General features: G+C 39.2%; 1 protein-coding gene across 1 annotated transcript; it reads left to right on the top strand.

Annotated features, from left to right (window-relative positions):
* Nucleotides 1-24: 24 nt before the first annotated feature.
* KLHL20 (kelch like family member 20) lies at nt 25-21,580 on the top strand. The gene is made up of 13 exons (XM_015832004.1): nt 25-195; nt 1,389-1,497; nt 1,887-1,945; nt 4,305-4,878; nt 7,573-7,731; nt 8,007-8,101; nt 8,530-8,645; nt 12,728-12,911; nt 14,461-14,604; nt 14,698-14,831; nt 15,381-15,589; nt 17,027-17,133; nt 19,810-21,580. Exons 3-13 carry the CDS (start codon nt 1,923-1,925, stop codon nt 19,892-19,894), a joined length of 1,830 nt encoding a protein of 609 aa, XP_015687490.1. The 5' UTR covers nt 25-195; nt 1,389-1,497; nt 1,887-1,922; the 3' UTR covers nt 19,895-21,580.
* The last annotated feature ends 2,681 nt before the right edge of the window (nt 21,581-24,261 follow it).

The raw sequence follows: 24,261 nt of genomic DNA, 5'->3' as shown, positions 1-24,261 counted from the left end.
GCCTACTGGCAGTTTCCGGCACCAGTGGGAACTGTGGGAATGATTGCGGCTGTAGCAGTCGGGAAGGTCCTTCGTTCCTCCCACTCCCGACAACATACTGTACAGAGCCCCTGCCGATACATGGCATTTCCTTGCAACGGCTTCTGGCCTCGTCGCCGCTGAAATTCAGAATAAGCTCCCTCTTCCACCGGGGAGGTCAGTTTCCAGGGTTGGCAATGGCTGTGGTCGCGGACAACTGGGTTAGGGGAGGCTGTGAAAGAATCAGTGGGGAGAAGAGATGGGGCGAGACCTTGGGCTGAAGGGCATGCGGAAGAGTAACCCTAGAAATACCCAGCAAAATTAAATCAGGTGCACCTAATCTACATTTTTTTCCCCCAATACGTACCGGGCAGCTGCCTGTCTTCAAGGTAGCTCAAGCGGGGTCAGGAGATATCTAAAATGAAGCGGTGTTTAAGTTTCTTAAATAAATCGTGTAGTTGGTCACCTTAAGGGAAACAGTATTGGTTGTACCACTGGATAGGAAATCTCTGTTTAGTGCAGTGGTTCTCAACCTATGGGTCGGGACCCCATTTGGGGTCGATCGACCATTTCACGGGGTCGCCAAGCAAGGCTGTCCGCCATTTTTCCCCCTTTTCCGGCGGGTGCCTTACCTCCCTTGAGCTGGGCCAGCTGGTGGTCGGCCTGCTCCGTCTCTGCCGCTTGCCAGCTACGCCTCGGCCGGCGCAGGGGGCAGAACCACGCATGCGCGGTGCTCCCAGGCAGGGAAAGTCCTCGACTTATGACCGGTTGGGTAGTCCTTGACTTACGACCGGTTTAGTCCTCGACTTATGACCGGTTTAGTCCTCGACTTGGGGGTCGCGGCATTAAAAAGGTTGAGAACCACTGGTTTAGTGTCTGTAACTAATTAGCTATCATCAATAAAGTTTCATGCTTATGCCTTCACCAACCATGTGAAGATGATGGCCACACCCCATATCTTGTTGAAGGTCTTGTTACGGGGATGGAAAAAGTGAATGAACTTCCAATGAAGTTTAGAAGGTTCATATAATGAGGGAATACTGGACAGGTACCTACGTTGCTGGTGAGGGATTGTGGAGGAGGGAATGAGAAAGTTATTGCATGAACAGTGTCTGGCAGAGAGGTTCCAACTGTCATAACAGGTCTCTTGGATCAAAAGCAGGCTTTGAAAAGATTTCATTTTGAATTGGTAAATATCATTTGCCTTCTATTATGTTCAGTCTGTTATGTTCACTAATTTAGATAGCCCTTGTATGTGCTTTGCTATCTGAAACTAAGAAGAACCTTTAGCATCTTTTGGAAGTGTTCTGTGGTATCAATGATGGGTTTTTTAGAGGAAACATTTCACATTCTTTGCCATTTATTTTTAGGCATCTGGATGATAAAAGTCATCAGTCTTGCTGTTCTCAGTGGATAAAATGAGTTGAAGGCAAGGATTATTGATTAATAGTTTCTGTTGTACCTCTATTTTATCACAGGGTGAGTAACTAATCTTGCTTTTTTAATTTCAAATTGATTCATATAATGATAACAAATGTTTGTTTTGTATTTAGGAATAAGTATACATTTTTATTTTAGAAGACAGTGCTAAAGTTTGGACAATTGTTTATGCAGTCCAATGTATGTTAATTAGATTAAATTATCTATGCTTGTATAAGATAAAGCTAGAATTAAACATAGATTTACTATGGTTGTAATATAAAACTGGCAGAATTTTGAAAAAGAAATGAATAGGTAGAAATTGTTAACGATCTTTTACTTATCTTAGAATTTATTTTGTGGTGCATAATCTGATCACTTCTTAAATATATAACAAACTATTTTAGTTGCCTTTTTGTTACATGGGGTTTTTTTTATTCTTTGCCCAGGGCCAGCAATAATTTAAAGACTTCTCTTTGCAGTGCATGGACACAAAACCAATGCGCAGGTAATTAAAATAATTAAGTAGATTGAATTGTGACATCATACTAAATTATGATTTATAATCAGTGTATAGAATCTAGATAATGTTTGAGCTATTAGACCAGGCATGTCAAATTCACAATGTCATGTGACGTTGCGTGACGTATCTTGACTTTTTCTCCATTGCTGACAACGGGGTGGGTGCGGTTTTGGCATGACGCATCCAGCCCATGGGCCGGCAGTTTGACATGCCCGTATTAGACAATAGTAGTTTAAAGCTTTCCATTTGTCCTTTTTTCCTCTGAGAACAGTGGTCCACTACAGTTGTCACTGCCTTTTGGAAAGATAGACTCTGATGCATTAGTGAGTAATCTACAATCTCTCATGGCTTTTGAATCACAGCTGTCAGCATCTCTCACAGTTGGTCATGCCTTATGAGACTGCTGAAGTATCATGAAGTTGCATATCCCCATTTAAGTGCTTCAGTGCATCCTTTATAAATTTGAATTTTGCATCTGTATAATTTCAATAGTTGGCAGCATTTGGTCAGTCTTGTTTGGTCTTGGAACCTAACAAGTTAGGCCTGGTTAATACTCGGATGGGAGATCATCTGGGAATTCCTGGACTGTAAACTAGACTGGGAACTAAAGTGCTGGAAGAATACAATGGTAAATCATTCTTGTACTGGGAAATATCCATGAAGTCTTATATTTGCTTTAAGGGTTGGTCTTTACTAATTCCTACCTATGTTCTGCATAATAATTTATTTGACTTACAACTATTTACTTGCCTTTCGTGTACAATAATAATCACCATCATTTAATTAGTAATCTGATCTAAATAGTTACTGAGATTAAAACTTGAATATGCAACAGCTATCTAAAATAGGATAATGGATAAGATATAGAAAACATATTTAAATAAAGCTTGCCTGATTTACCTTCTGGTTTGCTGGATGGCTGATTCAACAAGATTTTTCTTAAAACAACTTTGTCTTCTGGTATCAGAAATACCAGGTGTCAGGGTCACACATCGAACGAAGCTGCAAAATATTTGGCTTTGGGATGCATGTAAACATTGCCACTATGTATTGTTCAACAAACTATGGATATATATTGACTTGTTTTCTGTACCCATGTCTTTTTATACTGTGATTTATATAGGGAGTTCAGGAAAAATTTACTTCTCTTTTTACAGAAAATTTAGGGAGCCCACTAAAATTGTGGCATCTTTCTGCTTGAGGAAGAATACTCATTTTACTAGTTTCTTTTTTTGACCATTTTACAAATTGAAACATCCCATGGATCCACTTAGGTTTTATATTGTTTCCTACTGTTTTTCTAAGTTTAGCTGCCATAAATAATCTTTTTAAAATCAAATTCTACTTTTTTCAAATTATAAACATACAAGCCAGAAAACAAATATTATAACTGAAATCTAAGCAGCATCCCCCAAAGAACAGTTTATCATCTGCTCAATTTGATGATGATAACTCAAGCACTTGCTGACATATTATTAGATATATTGTAGAATAGGGGTCCCCAATCCCCAGTCTGGCACTAAGCCGCAGCATTTCAGAAAACGGACCGCGCAAACAAGCAAAGCCCCATCTGCGGGATACAGGCAGTACATGAAACCATGCCCCCCTCCCGCTCCACAGAAAAACCTCTCTCAACGGAACCAGTCCCTGGTGCTCAAAAGGTTGGGGACCTCTGCTGTAGAACATAATGGTTGAACAAATTTTATGTCTTGTTGAAATCAGTGTATTTTATTTTCAAGTAATTCTACAAATCTACAAATATTGGAAATAATGTGAAATAACCATAAAGCAATCTCCAGATTCTCTCCCGTTGCATTGGATTCTATGTTAAAAACCAGGCAAATTGAATAATTAAAATATACAGCTTTTCCTAATTATAAATATATTTTTTTGGAATTTGAAAGTCTTTAAAAAAAAGTTGAAATATAGCATTAGAAGTTTTTAAAAAAGGAAGAGAATTCTAACTCAAAGAGTTTGTAATTTCTGTTTGGCTTTTCAATGTTTTCACATAGCTTTGGCTACTTGAATTCTACAAGAAAATCTGGTATTACATCTATTTTATTCTGAATATTTTCTTAGAAATTTGTTCAGTCCAAAGCTTATATTTCCTTATTAAAATATTTTCAGCTATAATAGGTACACTTTCCCTTTTAATAGAGGTATATAAATAGCTACACTACTATTTTTTCATTGTTGAATTACTTTTATCAAAAATCTATCAAGATGAAATTTCTTATGACACTTTTCTTTCATTCTCTTTCTGGTATAATAAATGCTTGTCCACTTTATATTTTTGATGTAATGTTTTCTATCCAGTGGTCTCACTCCTTTGTTCCGTTATTAGGTGTACTAGTAATCGAGCAGGTGAAACCGGAATGGATGTAACAAGCCGTTGCACTCTTGGAGATCCCAACAAACTACCAGAAGGAGTGCCACAACCTGCTCGTATGCCTTACATCTCGGACAAGCACCCTCGCCAAACATTGGAAGTTATCAATTTATTGCGTAAGCACCGGGAACTGTGTGATGTGGTGCTGGTTGTGGGGGCCAAAAAGATCTATGCCCATCGAGTCATCCTATCAGCCTGCAGCCCCTACTTCCGAGCTATGTTCACAGGAGAACTTGCAGAGAGCCGGCAGACTGAGGTGGTGATCAGAGACATTGATGAAAGGGCCATGGAATTGCTTATTGACTTTGCATATACTTCCCAAATTACGGTAGAAGAAGGCAATGTTCAGACCTTACTGCCAGCTGCTTGCCTTCTCCAACTAGCTGAGATCCAAGAAGCCTGCTGTGAGTTTCTGAAAAGGCAGTTGGATCCTTCCAATTGCCTTGGCATCCGAGCATTTGCTGATACTCATTCTTGCCGTGAACTTCTTAGAATTGCTGATAAATTCACTCAGCATAATTTTCAAGAGGTGAGTAGCTCTGTAATTAAAATGTGGTCAATATATGCATTGGAGGTAAGTGGCAACATGAACTATACCACAGTAGGTGAAGGTTCATTGTTTTTGAACATTCCTCAGCATTAAAAGAAAACAAAACAAAATCAACTTCCTTTCAGTTAGAAGTTTTGTCTAGCAAAAATAGATATGAGCTAGAATCCTTAATCTATAATAACAATTGTATTACTTTATTATGGGTGAATACTGACATTTTCTTTCTTCATATATTTCAAAACATTTAGCTATATATTTGTTGAAACTGATTAATGTTTGAACTTTTTTACTTTAATTGAAAGGAGATGTGATAATTGCTCAAAATGAGTATTACATATAGGGCTTGATGTCTTTGTATCATAATTTTTTAAATCTAAATTGTACTGTATTATTCTGCATAGACCAAACCTTAAAACTACACACATCTTGCAAGTCTAAAATTTTTAAACATTCTCATATCATGGTAAACCTCTCTTTCTTTTTGATACTGCCCACTATAAATGTCATAAATATTTTGAGCAGAATAAATGTATTTTGACTGAGAACAATTATAGATTTTTAGTTTGGGGGAGTTCCTTAATTTTTATTAACTTGAGAACAAGAGTTATGTAGGATTACAGTTAATAGAGTGCTATACTGAGAGTACAGAAGAAAATACTTATTAAAATATTGTATTTTGATGGAATCTAATAGTACTGTACTACTAACTGAAAATAATATTCTTTGAATGATAATTTTTAAATCATAAGGAAACAATGCAGAACATTGCTCTGGGCCCATATATAGCTAAATTTCAGCATTGGTAGTTGTTATCTTATGACTTTTTATACTATTTCATAATTCTAACAAAATTATTTCTGTTAATTTATTATTAATTAATCATTTATTATGAATTAATAAAGCATGGATTACTTTTCAGATTGTTTCTTATACATAGTTAAATGCAGCTTGATATGTAGTGATCTATGAAGTGAATAATGGAAATATTCATAATCTTCATAAACAAATTCATCTTCTTGTTTAGATTAACTCATTGGGAAAAGATTATATACATGTATAAAATACAGGTATAATGAAATTATGACCCTGCAAGTCTGAATTATTTTCAAACTGTCATGGGCTACATTTTGATTGATGAGTAGCAGGTTCGCCGCTTTTACAAGTCAGAGTGTTCAAATTAAACATTCTTTTTGTTTCAACTCTTTGATATATTATATGAGAAAAAGAGATATTTGAATAAAATGTTAACGGATTTCTTAGAATAAACTGATTTGAAATCTGTAACTTGCTCAGTAAAGAATAGAACTTTATAAAAGGAATTGAATCATGGAATGTAAAGGAAGGGATCTTGGAGATAATCTTGTCCAGTGCAGGAATTTGCTATCTTGACATTCCCAACAAATGATCATCCAGCCTCTATTGAAACAACTCCAATGATATTTTGCTGCCACAGCTGCAGAAAAAGCTATTTATTACTGTAGGTTTTATATTATTTATTTAAGATGTTTACATATTACCTTTCACCAAAATATCCTTTAACATTCACAATTACTAATTAGAATACATTGTATTATTTGATAAAATATTAATCCATGGAATTTCTGTGTTACAAGATCAGCTGGGTCATTTAAAATAAAATAAGGATTTCCCCATTTGCTAAATGCATTCAGTTTTTGGAAGAGGATCAAGGCAATCTCAATCTTCTCAGTAAAATTCCAGATATGGTTTTATTATTAAAACTATTATATTTCTTATGTTAAGTGATTTTATCCTACCTGCCTGGGAACCTGGGTATTACATTATGTAAAGTTATGTACAATTGTTATATTTTGTGCTGCTGCTTCCCAAAAGCAGTCCAAAAAAAGAGATTTCAGAAAGTTCCTTCAATTGACCCGATTCCAGTGGGACAAGATATTTTTTTTCTTAGTTCTGTGTGTTATAGAAGTTTTATGGATTCTCTTCTATCTTTGGAAAAAAATGTTTTCCACTGAGGGCCTAGAGAGAATGCATATGTACATGTTTGCAGCTTGTCAGGAGCTTGTATTTCGCACCACTTTAGTGCTTGGCAGCTTTTGCAGTCCGAGTCCCTCTGAGGTGCACAGCCCCTGTGTGTATATTTAGAGCAAGCAAATGAAAAGGAGGTAGGATAAAGTGAGTCCATCTTATAACCCTGAGGCACTCTGACAGAAACTAAGATCAAAAGGGTTTTTTTTACATTTGCTTACAGTACATAGGGTAACTTTGCTTTAGACTCTGTACTTTTTTGTCCATATTACAAATGTAACTGCTTTATTGAAATGATTTATTCTCTGAATAGCATTTTCAATTGTCATTATTTCCTGATTACAAATGGAGAAACTGAGACCTATGAGGACAACTCTATAAAGGCCCCTCTTAATCCAGTTAGCAAATATCTTTACATTGTTTCTGGAATCAAAGCAAAAGATTCTGCTTAATGACCCATTCTGATTTTGAACTTAGATAATTTATATTAATGGATTAATATAAATATCTGTATATAAAATTTATCATATGTAAAAATGGTGCTTTAGATATATTATGAAATGCCTAAGCTGAAATATGCAAAAGCAAAAGATGCCGAAATGCTTTTTTCAACAGAACTTCTCCGTTTCCAAATGGCTCTGCTTACTTTAAAATTTTATCTCATTATAGGTGATGGAAAGTGAAGAATTCATGTTGCTTCCAGCTAATCAGCTTATTGACATCATTTCCAGTGATGAACTGAATGTCCGGAGCGAAGAACAAGTATTCAATGCAGTAATGGCTTGGGTCAAATACAGCATTCAAGAAAGGCGCCCGCAGCTTCCTCAGGTATGGCCCAAATACATTTCTTACATGATTGCACATATGCAAATATGCCATTTTGCAGGATACCTTTATTACTTATTTATAGTGGTATTATTTGTTAGTATGAAAAAAAGAGTTGGTTGTTTGAAAACGTATCAGAATATGAAATGGTAGTTCATTCAGCCCTATTCTGTATGAAGTGATACCCAAAGCTCTGAATCCACACAATCATTGGAACTTGCTAGGTCTCTTGGAGTAGTATAGCATCATATTTTTGATCCATTGTTCTTGATTGATAGGTTTTGCAACATGTCCGCTTGCCACTGCTTAGTCCAAAGTTCTTGGTGGGCACAGTTGGCTCTGATCCCCTCATTAAAAGTGATGAAGAATGTAGGTAAGTCTTTACTAATAAGAAATATTCTACAGTTCTTAATATAAAATTGTGAAGTTCCTATGTTAACAGTTATTATGTCAGTCTATAGCACTCTTTAATATGTCTTCTTTCTTAAGACTTGCTTATTAGAAAACAATGTTTAACTCTGACATCTTATCAACAAATACATATGTAGACCAAAATATGCATTTTTTGTACCCTGAGAAGATCAGTTAAAATTGGCATGGTTTTTCTTCAAGAAAATTAACATTTTCAGACAGTAAATATTAAAAAAGAAAACTTTTCAGAATGTAAAGCTAGAAAAATACTCAGCTGGCAAAATGCAGTGCTTCAACTTTCAATATAAAACAATACCATCTATATTAACAATTATATTTCAGATTATCTGTACTCATTTTTCCTTGGGCTGCATTTTAATTTATTTGTAGGGATTTAGTAGATGAAGCTAAGAACTACCTGCTGTTGCCCCAAGAACGACCATTGATGCAGGGTCCTAGAACTCGACCACGCAAACCCATCCGTTGTGGAGAGGTACTCTTTGCGGGTATGCATAAATTTCCATAGTTCTTAGTATTTTTGTCAGTTGTAAAGAGCCTTTGCTTTTTTAGATTCCAAGAAATCTTTGTGTTTTTCTTACTTGGGGAAAAATATAAAACTATGGTGTGATGCAAAATTCACAACGTGTCTTACAAAATGCAGGTTCCTTGGCCAGAAATTTGAAAGTAGGATAAATAAGAGGAAAAGCATAACCAAAGAAGTTATAGTAACAAAAGTAAAAGTGACATGGCTGTGTCTATGGAGATTCTCAGTCATCCAGGTATGGTTGTCCCAAAGTGCTTTTTCACAAGGCAAATGAACTTCCTTGTTTTTCTTTGAAGACATTTCACTTCTCATCCAAGAAGCTTCTGGATGGTGGGGAATAGAAGGATTTATACTCTTTACAGACAGCTGGTCATCTGCATTCTTTTAGCAAGTTGTTTAGCAAGCCCCTGGAGGCTTATCTGTGTCATCAGGGTCACCTGAATAGTGCAAATGGGCATGGAGCCTTCTTGGAAGTGTTGAAAGAACTGTGTTGTAGACTGGAGATAGATGATGTTGAATCCCTCCCCCTCTGTTGAAAGAGGGCTGTTCAGTTTTGACATAGATGGCCTCTTTGATCCCTCTTTCAAACCAGCAGCCCTCTGTCCAAAATGTGGACTTTACTGTCTTCACAGAAATTTCATCCACTCACTAGTATAGGTTTGTGGACGATACTTGGATCAAAATCAAAATACAGGAATTGGAAGCATTCACCAAACATATCAACTTGGTGGACAGATACATCAAATTTACACGTGAAGATGTTAAAGAAAATAGTCTAGCCTTCCTGGACTATGCAGTATACATTAAGGAAGACAGAAGCTTTAACACTGAATTTTACAGAAAACTCCCACATAGAGATCAATATTACATTTTGATTCTCACTACCCGCTGGAGCACAAAATGGGAGTTATCCAAACCCTTCATTACCGAGCTGAAGGCCTGCCTACCTGCAACGCTGGAAAAGAAAAAGAACTAAAACACATCAAGGAAGCCCTCAGAACTTGTGGCTATCCCAAGTGGGCCCTCATCAAATCTCAAAAAAGATCCAGCAGGAGCTCCTCAATGACAAAGAAGAAAACAATAAACGAAGCAATATAGTCATTCCATACGTTGCAGGAATATCAGAAAAGCCCAGGAGGATCTTCAGCCAACACAACATACTTGCACACTTCAAACGCAATAATACATTAAGGCAGAAGCTTGTCCACCCCAAAGATAAAACCGAGACACAAACTGAGCAATGTGGTACATGCAGTACAATGCAGTGAGCCATGTACAGATCTGTACATTGGGGAAACAAAACAACTACTTCATAAACGCATGGCACAACGTAGGAGAACAAACCCATCAGGACAAGATTCAGCAGTCCATCTGCATTTAAAAGACAAAGGCCATTCTTTCAAAGACAGCAAAGTCCATTTTGGACAGAGAGGATTGCTGGTTTGAAAGAGGTCAAAGAGGCCATCTACCGTGTTTCCCCAAAAGTAAGACCCAATCTTATATTATTTTTGCCTCCAAAAGAGGCATTAGGCCTTATTTTCGGGGGGTGTCTTATATTTTTTGTGACACCTGCCTTGCCTCGCAAGGGGGGGGGAGTGAGGGTGAAAGGCTCACACAAAAAGAAAAAGATCTCGCAAGAAGTTGGAAGGTCTGACTGAACTTTTTTTAGTCCCACAAACTCTTGTTTCCCTGCAGCAGGAGAGAAATGTGCCAGAGCTGGAAAGCAGGTTAGCGAATAATTTTTTTGCTTTCAGGAAGAGGAAGGAGCTGGGCGGTGCTGCGCCAAACTCTACAGCAGCACCAGGAGAAGCGGCAGGAAGCGGAGTTGCCATTTCCAAAATGGAGAAGGGAGACGGGCAATGCAGGGTGGCAAGCAAGTGCTCTTCTCTGCTCTGCATCACTGCGCAGAGCCACTCCGCTCTCTGTTCTCTCCAGTGGTGGCGACGGAGGGCTGGTGGCGGGAGGTGGCGGGGGATGCTTGAGCTGCCCGGTCATGGTGTAAGCCACAGGAAAGTTGGTGGAGGAGGCAGAGGCTGGTGCCAGGCAGGTGAGCTGTGGGGCGAAGAAAGCCCCTCCAATGGCACACAGCAGCAGCGAAGCCTTTTGTCCTCACTCCCCCTGGCTCTAAAACAGCGGAGGGGGATCGGGCTTACCCCGCCTATCCTGCGTAGCATGGCAGTCCAGCTTGGTAGGGAGTGAAAGGAAAGGTTGCCAAGCAAGGAATGGCCTGGCTGGGGGGCTCTGAAGGAACAGGGTGCGCGGCGCATGGAGCAGCTCCACCCCCTCCCGCACCTGCCTCGCCTTGTGTCAGTGGTGTGATGTGCTGCGCGGCCTCCTGCCCCATTGTGGCAGCGAGGTGGGCGGGGACCTAACTAGGGCTTATTTTGGGAGGGAGGGCTTATGTTAGGCCCAGTCCCAAAAATCAGGGTAGGTCATTTTTTCAGGGTGGGGCTTATTTTCAGGGAAACACAGTATGTTAAAATTGAAAAGCCCTGTCTCAACAGAGGAGGAGGGATACGACATCATCTATCTCCAGTCTACAACACAGTCCTTTCAACAGTTCCAAGAAGGCTCCACACCCATTTGCACTATTCAGGTGACCCTGACGACAGATAAGCCTCCAGGGGCATCAACGACTCGCTAAAAGACCAGCTGTCTACAAAGAATATAAATCCTTCCATTCTCCACCATCCAGTCAAAACTGAAGAAGCTTCCTGGATGAGAAGCAAAACATCTTAAAGTCCAGTTGCCTCCTGAAAAAGCACCTTTGGGATGATCTAGATGTGTTACTTTGAAATCCTGCAATAAAAGAAAGCATAAGACAGAATAGTAGATAGAACTGATACATTTTGGAGTACACATTATTTGCTGCATGTGGTTTCCTGCACTGTAGTTAAATGTGCCTTTTTTATTTTCTTACATATACTCATGCACATAACTTCTTACAGCCCTATAGAGAAATGAGGATCTTCTTGTGTTTCTAATGCAGAGGTCACAGGAATTTCCCCTAGTTCCACAAGTGAGGTTGGCTGGGAGGGAGAGCCACCTAGTCCTGGTAAACAGGCAGGAATTTATCAGTGGAGAGAAACACACCACAATGAAGTTAAGATATACAGTATATAACAATTGCCACCCTTTTGACCCCCTGGTCACTTTTCCACTAATATCTAAGGATGTTGGCTCACAAGTCCTCACTGCCTATTACTTGTTCTTGTATAGTCAGATGGAGGGAATCCACAACCACCATTCAGAATCATAACTTACTCAAATTCCCACCCACAGAGTCCTGGACTTGCTCCTGCTGAGTCCTCAAGACAGGTTTCTCTGCTACTGAAACTCCAAAGAAATATCTCCAAACAGGTTTAGAATTGGTGAGGATAATGGGCAAAGGCAAAGACCATAAGTCTACAAAAATGGCAGGGGTATGCCAAATGCAGACTTCTCGGCCCTCCTGACCTTCCAATCCTGTCAAGTACGCCAGGCTGTTGTGGGAAAAGTGCCCACTTAAGTAAGGAATCAAAAGTATTTGGCAGATAGATGCAACAAAATATTTCTTTATCTGTATCACCTTTATTTTTACAAATAACACAAGGTGGTGAACATATCTGACACATCTTTCTCCTCCTTTTCCTACAACTCTGCGAGATGGGTTGGGCTGAGAGAATGACTGATCCAAAGTCACCTAGGTGGCTTTCAGGACTAAGACAAGGCTTGAACTCATGGTCTCCTACTTTCTCTACATTTTGTTTTTCTAAGGAGCCTTCATGGCTGCCTTTTCATCTGATACTTTACTAGCATTCTCTAAATTGTACCATCTGTTGCACATCATGCCAAAGATAACAATCTTGTTTCTGTTACCTGTCTTTTTCTCCTCCAGGGTCATCAGACAGCTGCAGTTTGCCTGCTGGGTGTAATATGCACTTTAGAAGCATGTGCGTGTGCATTTGTGTGTGTTTATACATATGTACAAAATATTATCTGACTCCATACTCCATATGTCTAATACTTCTGCCATTCTACTGTCCCCCAATTTTATTTTCTCAGTGGGTGGCTGGTGTAGTGGAGATGCAATTTCCAGTGTTGAGCGCTATGATCCTCAAACAAATGAGTGGCGGATGGTGGCTTCCATGAGCAAAAGACGATGTGGTGTTGGAGTTAGTGTCTTGGACGATCTTCTTTATGCAGTAGGAGGACATGATGGTTCTTCCTACCTAAATAGTGTAGAAAGGTAAGTTCTTATCACACAAAATATAAGCTCTTCAGTATGTACTTGCTAACATTATGGCAATGAGTGATTTATTTAAGAGATAAATAAATAAATCATTTATTTAATGGAAAAGCAAGATATGTATCCTAAATCATAGTATCTGAGACTTGGGAACAGTGACACTGTGTTATGGTGGTTTTATTCCTTTACCCAGAGGCAGTTTCAGTTAGTGTTGGAGGGGAGATAAAGACAAAGCTCCTGTTTTGTGGGGGTCCTCAGGACTCAACTTTCTCAACTTTTCTATTTACTGTCTACATGAGACCATTGGGTGAGTTTATCTAGTGCCATGGGTTTGGCTGTCACCATTATGTGGATAATACCAGTTGTGTATCACAAACCCAGGCCAAACAAGTGGAGTCCAGGTCTTGGCATCTGGAGACTTAAAGTCTGGATAAAAGGTTCAGTCTCAACCATAGGAAGACTTTTTAAGATCATCATGCTAATTACTAATTATATTCCAATATATTACTTAATAATAAATGCAACGTAGAAGTTATCTTCACATGGCTTTTGTATTATTATTAAAATGACGGGATTTTTCTTTCCTTTCAAAATATATATATATATATAGGTAGTCTACATATGACCACAACTGAGCCCAAAATCTGTGTTGCTAAGACAGTTGTTAAGTGAATTGTGCCCCATTTTAGGACTTTTCTGGCCACAATTGTTAAGTGAATCATTGCGGTTAAGGTAGTAACATGGTTGTTAATTGAATCTAGCTTCCTCATTGAGTTTGCTTATCAGAAGGTCGCAAAAGATGATCACATGACCTGGAACACTGCAGCCATCATAAATAAGAAACAATGGCTAAGCATCTGATTTTTGATCAGCTTTGATGTTTTCAGTGCTTTGTAAAACAGTAGAGAACAAGCCAAAGAAACAAATCCAGATCTCACCACACTAACCTGAAAAAGTAAAATCAGAAAATTGTAACTTGGATCATGTTGGGTGATGAGACCTTGCCAATTTAGCAACATCTTTCCTAAACCCCCCCCCCCCATACACATAATGCTTGCTCCCTATAACTACAGCTCTTACTTAACAAATTTCTCCACCTCTATAGCTTGCATTAATACAATATTCAGTTTAAAAATATAAGCAATCCTAAGGATCAGCTACAAATCAGCATTAAAAGCAGCAGCTTAAATTCAACACATAAGCCAGACCATCTTAAAAATCATGAGCAATCCAGTGAGACTTAAGTATGTATCAGATAATGAAAGTTTTCAAAAGAAAAGAAAACAATTTCACCTTCCTCTCCCTCCCTCTTTTGGACTGAATCAAAGTTATTTATTCTGAACAAAAATACTACTCTGAATATAGTTTTGCTTTTAGTCCAGTATTTAATCTCAATCCAGGTGAACTCTTAACAGTATAGATGAACAACAGAACTTTCAATAGAGAAAAATATAGAACTATATAGAACTAAATATAGAATATAGAAAAAGAGAACTTTTACGCCTACGGTGATTACCATGAAGACCTAAAATATATCTTTCTTTTCCAGATATGATCCAAAAACCAATCAATGGAGCAGCGATGTGGCACCTACCAGCACCTGCAGAACCAGTGTTGGAGTGGCAGTACTTGGTGGATATCTATATGCTGTAGGTGGTCAGGATGGTGTTTCCTGTCTCAACATCGTTGAAAGGTATTTTATAAATCAATTTGGAAACAGAGTTCCTTCAGGAAGATAGCAGAATTACTTTACTAGCAGTGAGATGTTTCTTTCTTTTTGTTTCAGATATGATCCAAAAGAAAACAAATGGACTCGTGTAGCTTCCATGAGTACTAGGCGACTTGGGGTGGCTGTGGCTGTGTTAGGGGGCTTCCTGTATGCTGTTGGAGGCTCTGATGGGACATCACCTCTGAACACAGGTATTTCCCATAGACGCTCAACTTACCTTCATCCCTTTGTTGCTCAGGGACATTGAACAATGAAATAATCACTGTTATTGAGAAAAATGAGCCTATAACACAGCAGGAAAGATTAATTTTCTACAGTTGTTATACCATTGATTCTTAAGTAGATCGGTTGTCTCTATATGATAGACAGATTTCCAAGATAAATCAGCTGAGAATTTTGATTAAAAGTGATTAACAGTTCCTCAGGATTAAAAAGTTCATGTAGGGTATGATAAATAGAACCAGTTTTTTATAGTTAGTATATCTCCAGATTTGAGAGATAATATGCACAAGCTGCTACTTTTTTTAACACTCTTTGGTATTGCTTGAAAACATCTGATGAGCTACCACTGAATACTGAATTAGATTAGCCTTTAGTTTAATAATTTCCAATATCTCCTCTGTTCTGATTATTCTTTTGTTACAGCTGTTGATGGGGGGAGAAGGAAGGAGTGTTAGACTGTGTATTGCTATTGTTAGATGTCTTTATTGTTTGACCAGTATCATAAAAACCATCCACAGTGGAACGCTACAATCCCCAGGAGAATCGCTGGCATACAATTGCACCTATGGGCACTCGACGCAAGCACCTAGGGTGTGCCGTGTATCAAGATATGATCTATGCTGTGGGAGGCAGAGATGATACTACCGAACTTAGCAGTGCTGAGCGATATAATCCCAGAACTAACCAGTGGTCTCCTGTAGTAGCCATGACATCACGCCGTAGTGGGGTAAGATCTGAGTTTGGTTGACTGCTATTTCTCCATATCTTCCATGATTAAACTGCCAAGCATTAAGAGACCAATTTAATAGGAGTGCAAAAGTTGCAATTAAAAACTTAGAATTTGGAAAAGGAAAAGATAGCACAGTATTGGTAGTCTTCTTTGGAGAAATGTGTTTGTTTTGTGCATAGACATTATAGCCAAATGAACTTAGAACCCCAGCTCCATAATGATATGTACTATAATAATTATTTATAAAGGATCAGATTACACAGTATAAGAAAGATCGTTTTAATGAAAGATCTTTAGATACTGTATGTTACAGTATTTGAATGAAATTAGGCACATAAGCTGATCTGTGCAATGTTACTGTTCCAGGTGTTTTACATGTGCATAAAAATAATTACAGGTAGTCCTTGACCTATGACCATTGGTTGAGCGACCATTCAAAGTTACAGTAGCACTGAATGAATGGTGGTTATAACCACTTCATGGAGCTCTGGCCATCCCAGCACCCCTTCAGTGATGTGAATGCAGTCTAGGCACTTGACAACTTTTGTAGTTTTGAATGGTTGCCAGGTACCCTGCAATCATGCATCACCATTTGCAATCTTCCCTGCCATCTTCTCCAGAAAGTCAATGAGAAAGCCAGCAGGGAAGATTGCAAGTCACTGGGGTAAGTCTCCCCCACCTGTCTCTCTGCATTTGTGCTATGCCAACCATTTGGGCACCCTTGCAAATCCTCCCCAACCCTTGCTGCACCTCCCTCACACCACTGCCTATCCAACCTGCACCTCCTGTTTTCTGACTGCTCCTTGTACACCTCTCCAATCCATGCTTTCTCATATACTCTTCTCCAACTATGCCTCTTGCGCATCCCTTTGCACCCTCCCCAATCAGTGCTTATTGTGGTCCTTCTTGACTTGCGCACCTCTTGCACATTCCCTTATGCAGCCTGCTTCACCTGCACCACACCCCTCATGCATCCTTGCACCCTCTCACTTCCTCTCCCACACAGCAGCAACCACTTACCTACTAGCCTGCCAACCTGGAACTTGCAACTTCCTGCCTGCTTTTCCATTCACTTTGGCTGTGGGAAGCTAGCAAGAAGTTGCCTTGTCTAATGACCATAGGATTCAGTTAACAATTGGCAATAGCACTGCAAGAATTGCCATCACTACAGTTGCAACGTTTTCCTTTTAGAACACTGAACATCAAAAAATTGTATTGCAGCATTCTTGCTTATGTAATTAACAGAAATATTTTTATTTATTTATCTACATCCTGCCTTTATTATTTTGATACATAAGGCAGCAAATATTACTAATATTTCTTCTTCCTCTTATTTCCCCCACAACTCCACAAGGTGAGTTGGACTGAGAGAGAGTGACTGACCTAACCATTAGATCAGACTTAACTACTAGACCAGACTTAATTATCTCTTAGGTTGGACTTGCTGTAGTGAACGGACAACTAATGGCTGTAGGAGGCTTTGATGGCACAACATACTTGAAGACTATTGAGGTATTTGATCCCGATGCCAACACATGGAGGTAAACTAACTTTTGAACAGTGATAAGGAGAACATAAGTCACACTATTTATTTCAACTTGTTATCTCTCTTAATTATATAATCAGCTCTTGAAAATAATGGGTTAGTTCACAAACAAACTATAATCTATGGCAGGACTCTCCAACCATTCTGACTTTGTGAACCAGAGGTGGGAAGAGGGGATGGTTTCACGCAAGCAGTGGGCACGCCTAGCTCCATTTACAAAAGCGGCAGGTACATGCGCCTGCTGCTCACGCAAATGGAGTTTTGCACATGAGTGCACAGTGCTCATACAAATGGAGCTTCCTGAGCAAGCACGAGTCTGCCATTCACACTAATGGAGTTTCCTGCACAAGTGCACTTGCCAACCACTTCTAAATGGGCCATGGCCCAGGGGTTGAGGACCCTGGATCTATGGAGTACAAGATATAATGATTGATTTCACACATTATACTAAACTATAGATATCCAATTCTAAACATGATGATGCCAAAATACAAAACATGTTGTGACATCACGACATAAGCTCTGCCATTTCATACTTGCCTACAAGTAATCAAGAGGCAGAATTTGTATCATGATCACATTTCCAATAACTTAATCCCCCCCTCCAAATTCCTTATACATTTAACCAAAGCCAAATAAAACACATTTCTGGTGTGGCATAATGTCTGTACAAAGCACCCACTGTGGGTTTAGGGCAGGAGGAATACACATACATTCAGAATTCATGATCTATGACAGTGGTGGTGAACCTATGGCACACGTGCCAGAGGCGGCACTCAGAGCCCTTTCTGTGGGCACGTGCGCCGTCGCTCCAGCCCTGCCTCCCTCCTCATCAGCAACCCCCCCAGAGGAGAGTCACCCCCGGGTGCAGAGCAGCACAGCCAAGCACATGGCAACTGGGCAGCAGGGACAAGACTCTGCCCTCGCGCCCCGTCGCAGATGATGCGGGGCACGGATGGGTGCGTGGCCACCATGGTGCTGCAGGGCCACCTGAACAATCTTCAGCGGGCCGTGGAAGTGGTGGGTTGCCCAGCAGGTGGGAAGGGGGTAGGGTGGAGCGATGGGGGTGGGGGCAGGGCGATTTTTGGGCACTCGGTCTCTAAAAGGTTCGCCATCACTGATCTATGATTTCTGAAATGGAAGTGAGTTTGATTAAAGCTGTGTAAATGTGCACAGTTAATACCAGACAAACTCTACAAAGGTAACACGTACCTATTATCTTCCAAAATAATTTATTCTTACATAGAATAAATTATAAGAGAATTATATCAGTAGTGAAATTCAGCTTTTCTTAATCCCCAACCTGAGCTATTCTGGAATTCTAATTACTTTGAAGGCATAATTGGGTTTTGAATAGAATCCCTTTAAAAAAAAATTCCAAATAGAACATGCAGGGCATTTAAGAAGTGATATTTGATTGAATTTTGCATGTTTGTTAATAGTTCTCTTTTCAAAGAATCTACTGTAGAAAAAATCTTTTCCAATATGTAATTAGGTTTATAGGATCTACATTAATATGGAATTGCCATGTTTCAAAATGCATAGTACCAGGTTTTAGAGTAGCTGGTCACAAAGAATGAGTTCTATTCACATCAAGTTAATGAATAGATGAATAGGTAAAATAATTTCCCAGGGCAAGAATAAACATTCTTTTATCACTTATATCTGTTAACTGTGTTCTTAGAAAATCAGTACAAACTAGATGGCAATATAACAAAATTAGCTGATGTATAAGTTAAAACTGAAGAGTAGACCAGAAAGTTAAAAAAATAAAAAATAAAAAGACAGTGTTAAGTCATTTGCCTTATTGCAGATAGGACATTTGTAGATATTGAAGATTTTACCTTAAATAAAATGTGCAGAAAGGCCTCAGACACATAGATACTTTTAACTTGGTATATGCAAGGTATTTTCATTCTAATTTTTAAAATATTCTGCTAATCAAATTACGAAGAAAATCTGAGAACATGCAAGAGATGTTATTGGCTTACTAATTGCATCTTAGCACATAAGAGCGTGAGTGTTGCTTTTTTTCTTAGCTTATTCCCAACTTGTTTTTAGCTTTGCCCAAACTTTTAACTAATTCACAGAGGTGCAAGAAAATAACTTCTTAAAAAAGGAAAGCAAACCTTCCACTCATCAAATACATTGACAACGTACTTTAGTTTGTTCAACAAACCTTGATTACAGTCATGGCTTAACATGTGTTGTAATCACAATAATATATAGGAAAAATCATTTATGTTTTGATGAATGAATAAGGTGCAGTCAATAATGGATCTTCTAAAATAATAATTTAAAATTTGCCTGGAGAAACCAAAGCTTATATTAATTTTTTTCTAATTCAATATGGCATTTCATATGATTTTAACATTTTTATTATTGCAGTTTGTTTCATCCAAATTTTAATTATTTCAATCATAGTAAATGAATAAAATATTGGAATTAAAAGCGTAAGTTGTGAGGATATGATGAAAAACCTCACGAACTCCTTACAAGCTTGTTAACTTATAAGCATCATGTAAATTTGCATACATTTAATATAAATGACTTTGTCTCATTTTCTAATTTAATTATATTTAGAATCCTCAGTTTTAGACTTTTCAGCAGTCTTATCTCTGACTCTTATACCTTTTGTTATAGAAGAATAAGCATACCATTTCTTCTGCAGGCTGTATGGAGGGATGAACTATCGTCGACTTGGAGGAGGTGTGGGGGTTATCAAAATGACACACTGCGAGTCCCATATATGGTAAAGAGCCAAAGGGAAACATTTCCTTGTTTCCTCATTCCAACTGAAACATTTGTGTTAGGTAACTTAAGAGCCTTTCAAGACTCTAGTAAAATGAGATCACTTATGTTTTTGCTGTGCCTCTTCCTTTGGAACCGTAGTGGATATTCAAACATTTGCCTTCTGCTACAATTAAGGAAGAACATGCTACCCTACTGCAAAAAACTCCCTGGAACAGTAATTTCCTTGTCTTTATCTTCCTATCCTAATATAATCTTTTTGCTGGAACTGGAATCCACTGTTAACTCCAAGTATTGTCTATGATCCCAGATATATATGAGTTCTTTTAAAGAGGTGACCCTGTGAGAAGAAATGACAAGCTGTAAGAGCAATGTTTCTATAAAACATCATTTGCCTTGTTCAGAAAGTATATAATAAAGCCAGATAGCCCTCGGCAACTGCCTTGTTATAAAGAAAATGGCATACAACCTACTCATTTCAGCAGGATGAGTGATAGATTTTGTTTAAAATGCATTGTACTGAGATTATTGGGCAGTTTTCTTAAAACTGAGGCTTACTCCGTTTAATTCATCTCTCTCTCTCTCTCTCTCACACACACACACACACACACACACACACACGCACAGAGCTATTAAATAAGGATATCAGTGTTACTCAGAAAATTGAAACAAGAACAAAGTATTGCAAATTCATGATCTGGTTATTGGAACAAGAAATAGAAATATAGAACTTTTAGCACAATTTATTAGATGGTTTCCAAAAAACTAAACAGAACCCAGGTCTACTTTTATTTAGTGCCATTAATTTTACTGAAATGAGTGAAAACTTTAGATGCATTTCACTATTGGCATAGTGGGAACATTTCTCTAATACACAATCACAAATCTGGATTGTAATCTTACAATATGGGTTAAAGGGGAAAAAGAATCCTCAATAATTAATAGGAAATAAAATAAATTCCCATTTTAGCCTCAGGTACTATGCTTACTCTGCTTTAAATGTCTGAATTTCTGGATTCCAAAATATAAGAAAACCAGCCTTACTACGCTTCTGAAAGGAGTGATTAGAACATTAGAACTTTCAGTTTAGCTTTTCTTATTTATCCTTAAGATGTAGTTTTATTCTGTTGGGGTGGTGGTGTCCTAGACCAGTTTATGAAAATTGGATTGTAAAAATATATTTATTACAACAATGCCAGCATTGTAGCTGAATCAGGTGCAGGATATCTATGTACCGCTTACATCTGAATTGGGTGATAACAATTCTTAATTTGATACAGCCCATGACACTAACCACTTCTTGTAATTCCAAAAGCTGCAAAAGAATGAATAAACTGCTTTGATCTTAGTGGATTATAACCATTGGAAAAAAACAAGTGATACTAAAGTGTCTTTTCACCTTTATAAAAAACAATTTTGTTTATAAACTCAAGCATCTTCATTCAATGTCTATTACATCTATTCATAGATTGGGATGGGGTGGAGAATCACAAATCAAATTTTGGGAGACATTACTTGAGATGATAAAACTTTTTACCCTAAAGGTTGGCATTCTTGTGTTTACATATTGAACATTTGCACCTTTATGAAGAAAAAGTATTCTGTAAACAATTGTTTACATATCATTTATGCTTTTTCTAGCATGTTAACTTGTATAGTGTTATTAAATAAAATCTGTGTGAGTATTCTGTTCTCTCGTGACTCCTGTATTTGCCAAACTGATATTATAATACTCAAAATGTTTGTTTATTGTAGGTATGAATGCTCTTTTACGTAGATCAATTGATATACGTAGTCTCAGTAAGTAAGAACAAGTGATACAAAAGGTGTAAATGAAAAGCTATTTGAAAAAGCTGCTATGAATGACTTTCTAAAAGCTACAGGAAGGCAACCAGTTTGATCTCAGTAGAGAGCTCATTCCATAGCACTAGTGCAACACCTTTTACCTTCACCAGAAATGTGGAACAAGGCAGGTGCACTTTTCTACATGATTTAACAGGTTGGGCCAAATCTGGTTGGAGGGAAGCAATCCTATAGGTGCCCAAGTGTCAAGCCATGAAAGGCTCTACTTTAAATTGTATTTAGACCTGAACTGGTAATAAACTGATAATATGCTCCCAATGTAAGAAGCCAGTTAAGACATGGGCCGCAAAGGGACTCCCATGTAAAGCACACTGCATTTGTGTATACAGGTCGTAATGACAGCATGTATGCTTGTCATTAAGCCAACCTCCATTATATAACTGAGCAATTGGCGCACCAGCCAAAGTTGAGCAAAAGCCCACTAGCCACAACGTTCAACTGTTGTTCAAGCAGGAGACATGAGTCCCAAAGGATTCCCAAACCACAAATCTGCTCCAGAGATGGGTAACATCTGTTTACCCAAGGATAACAGCAACACCACCTCACATGGGTTCCCTCAGAGCTTGTTCTCTCTCATTTAGCCCTGCACAGGCTTCAAGGAGAGAACATAAAAGCATTCCTCCTGAAGTTGCAATTTACAGTTGATGTCTTCACCTTACAGATGATACAATACCCTAATTGTCAGATGACCTCACCCGGTGATTTCATCTAGCTATTAAAAAGCAGGGAGCTAAGGACCAAACTATGGAGCCATAAGTGAAGAGCTACCAGGCCCATCTCTCCTACATTGCAACAGATTGAAACTGTCAGTAGAAGAGCAGAGCTATTAAAAAAAATACAGGTAGTCCTTGACTTACGACCACAATCAAGCCCAAAATTTCTGTTGTTAAGTGAGACATTTGTTAAGTGAGTTTTGCCCCATTTTACGACCTTTCTTGCCACGGTTAAGTGAATCACTGCAGTTGATAAGTTAGTAACCCAATTGTTAAGTGAATCTGGTTTCCCCATTGACTTTGCTTGTCAGGTCACAAAAAGTGATCACATGACCTTGGGACACAGCAACGGTCATAAATATGAACTAGTTGCCAAGCATCTGAATCTTGATCACATGATTAAGGTGATGCTGCAAAGGTCATAACTAAAAAACGGTCACAAGTCACTTTTTTCAGTGCCATTTTAACTTTGAACAGTCACTAAATGAACTGTTAAGTCAAGGACTTCCAGAGGTTGTCCAATAATATAACATGGTTAATAGTATGAAAAGCTGCTGAGACCTAAAAGGACAAGAAAATGGGCGTTGTCTTACCTGAACGCCTTTTCTCAGCATGAAGATGTAGCCTCCACCAATGGGTTATCGAAGCCTTCCTGCTGTTCTGTCCCCGTTCCGACCCACACACCCAAACAGCCAGCCGAGGGTTAAAGACTTCTCCAGACACCACTTCACAGATAAGAAACTTGGCAGCAGCTCCACAGCTGCCTGCCAAGACCTTTTACTCCAAACACACAGAAACAAAAACAATACACACAGTTTAAAGCCACAGCAAACTACTTCGCCAGAGATTCAGCTTTTGTCCGTCACAGAGGTCCAAATGGCCACCACCACCCTTTTATAGCCTGTGGGGTGTGGTCCAGTGACTCAGCTTAATCTCTGGCACGTCTCTTTTTCTGCTGCGCACGCTTGTCACTCCTACGCTGGCGTGGATCCAGCCACAACTTCTCTTCCTCATTATCCGACACACCTGGCTCCTGGCCCATCTCAGAAACACCTGGCTCCTGGCCAATCTCAGAACCACCTGGCTCCTGGTCAATCTCTTCTCTGTCGGGAGACACCTGAGGCATTGCCAAAGAGGAGGGTCCTGGAAAGGGAGGCCTGGCCATCTCCTCTCCTTCATGTTCGGAGCCTTCGTCCTCCGATAAGAGGGGCTCACAAGACGGAGCCACAACACCTGCTCAGTTTAGACCAGCGGTTCTCAACCTGTGGATCGCGACCCCATTTGGGGTCGAACGACCATTTCACGGGGGTCGCCAACAACGCAGTCCGCCATATTTTTTTTCACCATTTTTTTTACCCTTTTCCTTTCCCTCTTATTGGCTTTCGAAAGTGCCACAGGTGGCACGCAGAACCGTTCCTGCCTCCCTCCTCTTTGCGCATGCGCAGCTTTTTTCTATATAAAATGAAGTTTCGGTCCACGTGGCAGAAGCGAGACAGAGGACCAGCGGCAGAAAGCGAGGAGGACCAGCGGCAGAAAGCGAGGCAGAGGACCAGCGGCAGAAAGCGAGACAGAGGACCAGCGGCAGAAAGCGAGGAGGACCAGCGGCAGAAAGCGAGACAGAGGACCAGCGGCAGAAAGCGAGACAGAGGACCAGCGGCAGAAAGCGAGACAGAGGACCAGCGGCAGAAAGCGAGGCAGAGAACCAGCGGCAGAAAGCGAGACAGAGGACCAGCGGCAGAAAGCGAGACAGAGGACCAGCGGCAGAAAGCGAGGCAGAGGACCAGCGGCAGAAAGCG

This window comes from Protobothrops mucrosquamatus, unplaced genomic scaffold (assembly GCF_001527695.2).
Source record: "Protobothrops mucrosquamatus isolate PMUCROS unplaced genomic scaffold, P.Mucros_1.0 scaffold_294, whole genome shotgun sequence".
NCBI classification, from domain to species: Eukaryota; Metazoa; Chordata; class Lepidosauria; order Squamata; family Viperidae; genus Protobothrops; species Protobothrops mucrosquamatus.
Note: the sequence above shows the minus strand (reverse complement) of the source record. Positions and strands in the feature narration are given on the sequence as shown.